This window comes from Vigna radiata, chromosome 8, assembly GCF_000741045.1.
Source record: "Vigna radiata var. radiata cultivar VC1973A chromosome 8, Vradiata_ver6, whole genome shotgun sequence".
In the NCBI taxonomy this organism is placed as follows: domain Eukaryota; kingdom Viridiplantae; phylum Streptophyta; class Magnoliopsida; order Fabales; family Fabaceae; genus Vigna; species Vigna radiata.
The window spans coordinates 39,352,989-39,357,984 of record NC_028358.1 but is presented as its reverse complement, the minus strand read 5'-3'; the positions used below and the strand labels follow the sequence as shown (position 1 = coordinate 39,357,984).

General features: G+C 29.4%; 1 protein-coding gene across 1 annotated transcript; it reads right to left on the bottom strand.

The window, feature by feature from the left end:
- On the bottom strand, positions 1–4,683 carry LOC106770632 (heparan-alpha-glucosaminide N-acetyltransferase-like). The gene is made up of 13 exons (XM_014656432.2): positions 4,528–4,683; positions 4,314–4,451; positions 4,130–4,211; positions 3,738–3,814; positions 3,033–3,142; positions 2,769–2,877; positions 2,571–2,687; positions 2,226–2,317; positions 1,974–2,040; positions 1,796–1,877; positions 1,199–1,290; positions 906–1,049; positions 1–205 (listed from the first exon to the last, which is right to left on the bottom strand). Exons 1-13 carry the CDS (start codon positions 4,681–4,683, stop codon positions 59–61), a joined length of 1,413 nt encoding a protein of 470 aa, XP_014511918.1. The 3' UTR covers positions 1–58.
- Positions 4,684–4,996: the final 313 nt, after the last annotated feature.

Below are 4,996 nucleotides of genomic sequence, written 5' to 3'. Positions count from 1 at the left end.
TCATTGCAAAGAAGAATTCAGATATTGCACTACTTTGTATCTAATAATGAACATCTAATTACAGTTTCCAGTATATTCCCAATTTGTGGAAGATGCCAGCCACCACACCCCAGAAAGAGATTTCTGCAAATATCACATATAACAGAGTTCCCAACCTCTCTGAATGCCAAACATTCATAAACACATGATTCTGAATCCAGTTTACCTGATTCATGGTTTTCATATGCCATCAAATTTGTCAGCAGTTTTAGTTATAGCTACATCAAATCTAAATTAAAAAATAAGTTTTAAAATTAACTCAATCTTATAAAATTAATATTTTGTCAGATTAAATCTTTATATTAAATTTAATTAATAATTTAATTTTTATAATTTAGATTTTTAATTTATTTTGGTTATAATATATTTTATTTATTAAATTAATTTTTTATTTTTTAAAAGGATTTAATTGAGTTTTTATTACTTTAAAAAAACGATTGAATATAATAATTTCTATTAAATTAACTATAGTATTATTTAAAAGTATCATATGTGAAAATTTATATAAGATATCAAAATTTAAAAAGTTTCAAAATATAAAAATAATCTGATCTTTGACACTCACATTTCAAAGGAATGTCAAAAAAAGTAAATAAATAATCAGCTTGAGTCTTTCTAAAAAAGTAAAATTCAATTAAAGAAAGAAAAATATAAAAATAAAATAAATAAAAAATCTAAATATAGAAAATTAAATTACGAATTAAATTTTATTTTATTTTTTATCATATGATAACTCCAGTAATTCTAATATTTTAAAAATAAGTATTTTGATGAAATTTACCAAATATAAAAGATAACAATGAAGACTATTAGAGATGCTTTATCTGAAAAGTTAGAAAGATAAAGTGAAAAGGTAAGGTTCTTACGAGGGAGTTATCTGGATCCTTGTAATACCATCCATTTACAAATGCTGGAAAGATGCCCTGTGCTGCCATAACAAACACTAGCATTGCATTCATTCCTATCCATTCCAAGAGCAAGAATGGAGTACGAAGCTTCCAAACATCTATCTGTTTCATTTTCAGAAATACTATATAAGAATCATCACTATCATTATTAAACACAACTATAACATATGAAAATAACTAACTTCTGAAATTATATTTTACATCTCATGATACAATGCATACTCATCATCAAACTTAATTCATATATTTACCAGCAAGTACAACACAGAGAAGACAATTCCAGCTGCCCCAGCTGTGAAACAAACATAGCTGAAACTGTATAGTTGCTTGTTGATTGGGATTGCTGCCATATTCAATGCAAATCTTGTCACATATTTTCAGAAAAAAAAAATGTATAGGAGAAACTTAATAAGTATTGATATATAATATTTTTAGTATAATAAATAAATATAATTACAATTTTCAGTACAAAAACTTTAATTATATTAATTTTGTTTGAGTTCCATTAGTAAAGTAGTTGAAGATTTGTTTTTATTGTTAAGTGTGTTTATCAAACAGAAAATTAGTATTAATATGTAATTAACCTTGAAAAGAGTATCTTATGTTTTTATTTTTATTTTTAAATTTAAAATCTTTTCTCTTTAATAAATATAGATTACTAAGATAAAAAAAAAAAAACGTGTTTAATCATATTAATGAAGTTCAAACAAAAGTGACATTAATATTGTTGTACTCATATAATACTGTCTTCTTCTTTTTTTTACTAACATTATTTGTACTATTGAACTAATTATTTATTCTCTTTATCTATATATACTAAAATATGTGACATGTATTAGTAGCCTTACCATCTGTAAAATGAAGGATGAGGCCTACGGTGAATAAGACAAGCCCTAGTGTGAGCCATTGCTTGAGCCTCTCGGAATGACCCTGAAAACAAGTAAAAATAAATAAAAAAAAAAAAAAAAAAAAACTTAGTGTGTGAAAAAGTAGAAAGCACTTGGGCATTATTTTGTAAAGTGTAACCTTGAAGTGAATCAAAACATGCCCATAGTGGATGCCAATGACACCAGAGAGGATAGCTGATATGGAACTACACAAAGAAGGGAACAACTTCAAAATATTTTCAACTGATTAATGATTCATTATTAATTTTCTTTTTCTTCATATAATCAACATAACTAAACTATAGAATAATAAATAAATATTAATATTACGTTAAAAACATTAATATTAGTTAGTTAAAGAATTAACGAATATATCAAAGTGGGGATAAACCTCAGCAAGCCTTCCGGTTCAAAAGGAGCACGACACCAAGATGGAGCATTTTTAAGGAAGGGGCCTTCAGCTGGAGAACTCAGTGTGCATTCCTGTAAAATGTTTTGGTCAAAAACTACATCATTATACTTAAAACACTACATATAATTATTCATAGTAAAAACATTAACACGGTTGGTTCAAATTTATTAATTTTATAAATCACAAATTCCTTATCTAAACTATAGTGCATAGGATTTCCCCTAAAAGAAACACTTAAGAAATTATGAGAACAAGTCGTACAATATAATTATATTCGTGTGGATTTCTTTCATACTTTTATCTGATGCAGGATTCGAAACTCACCTTTGAGCGTGTCCAAACAGGCTGGGAATAGAGATGATTAACGCCCCAAACTTGTCTATCTACGTAGCCAACAGCGTTACATGCAGGACCTAGGTGTCCTCGCATTCCACATTGGACCTAGAATCAGGAAACTAGCATCATCAGAAGAACATAAACCTAGTAAAACATATTATTAGTATCTCGACAGAGATTATGTACTGTGTATCTCTTTGGTTCCTGGCTGTTATAATCCACGAAACTCCAATCTGGAACGTAGAGGCTGAAGGTTGTAACCATGTAAATCACAAATGCCAGAAACCCACCAACCCTATGTCACACAAAATATATCAGCCATAAGTCATATCAAATTCACAATCCCATGAACTGTTTAGAAATAAAATATCACACAAGAATGTAATTAAACTTTAAACATTGTAGTGTGGTTTTTGACAATGAAATGTGTTGCTTTCTTCTCACCATTGCCATTGATAAGCACTAAAAATGGAAAGGTGTCCCGGCTTCAGGGAAGAGGGTCTAAGCTTGGTGGTGTATGTCTCTATCAGAGCAACAACACAGTATACAAGGGCTATTCTCTGCATAGACACTCAAGAACTGAGTTGTGGAAATTTATTATAATACAATTCATGTCGCCATGTATTAATTTCAATTCAATGTTTTTAATCTTTAACCACAAACTTGAAATTACTGGTTATCAAAAATTCTGATACAGTTTGGTTCTAAGTACATAAATTCTTTTTTAATATATTAAATGATATTTTATATTAATTAACGTTTGAACTGATTATATTATTTAAGACGTTCTAGTTTAAATAGCATATAGAAACATCATTTAATATGTAAAGAAAAAAACTTTATTTGACTAAAATGATTCTATCTATTTATTTTTTTTAAAAAAAATATTTTTGACATACCTAAATTTTTTACATTCATTTAACATTACTTTTACATTTTACTTTCTTTTTTATTGCAAAAATACAAAAATTTATATTTTTATAACAATTTCACCTTTGTATTATGTGTGAAATGAATATAAAAGTGTGTTATGATACTACTATTTATTTAAAATTTAAATATCAAAATAGATCAAAGTTTAATATAAAAATAAATTATAATTTTTCGTCAAAATTAAAAACATATGTAATCCTATTAATTTAGTTTCATCCAAACCTGGAGAATGCCACACCATCGTATAAATCTCATGTCAACTCCATAGGAGAGATCATCAGGTGCATGAGAATATCCACCTGCCAGTCCAATTTATCAATGTTGTGAATAATCTAACTCGGTTGAAGTGTGAGTTATTATTGTAAACCGTTTAGCATGTGTAATTGAATACAATTACCACGAATACAAAACATGAATCAATTAATGCATGATATGCATTGATGGTCCTACTGAAATTTGTGGCATTAAATTAAATATATGCAATAGTAAAAGAATCCTTAAAAGTTTCATTTATCGGCATATGGTCTAGTACCTCCACAACTTCATAGTCTAAGTTTGAGTTTAGTCTTTTGCACTAAATGCCTTAAAAAAGTGAGCCAGAGAAGTTTTGTTACCTTGCAAAAGAACTCCCCAGAAGAGAAGCTTCAATGTCCTAAGGATTATCTTCTTCACAGCATCCTTAATCTTGGGGATTCTCTATATTATCACAAGTTTAAGCCACAAAATTATAAATCAAACAGGAGGCAACCAAAAAGAACATCTTATGCATTCAAGACCAAGAACTGCACAAGGCTCTACCTTGAGTGCGAGAGCTATAGCAACTCCAACAATGAAAAGAAAGAAAGGCATAACGAAATCAGCCAATGTACATCCATTCCAAGGGGAGTGATCAATGCGTGGATAAGCTCCACCGGCATCATCTACTAGTACCATCAGCTGCACATTTAACATAGGTAACACAATCACAATATTTATATACATATCCTTTAATTACAAATTATCTAACACTAACCACTATGGTGAGACCCCTAAAGGCATCAAGGGTTGCAACTCTTTTTTTCTTTTGCTTCACCAATGGCTGCTCTTGCTCCACTATTTGTTGAATGGAATCTCCATCACCATTATGAGGAGTGCTGACCCCTTCTTCCATTCTTTTAGCTTCATCCATTATACAACATTCACAATTCTTATCGAACCTTTTAAACTCTTCCTCTTTAGGTGAAACCAATCAAAACACTTAGTTGCCAATACTCAAAGGGTGGTGGTGTTGGACACATATATACACACACTTCCACAAGAGACAGAAAAAGGGTCTTTGTTAGAAAGACAGAAAATGGAACCACATTCTCGTTACTCTGTACGTGAAACGCATGCCTTAATTTTAGCATTATATCTTAGGTGGGTGTTCAGATTGCATCTCTTTTGATTAAAAATTAGTTTTTGAGACAAAAGTTCTGCATAAGAGTTTAATCATAAACCTT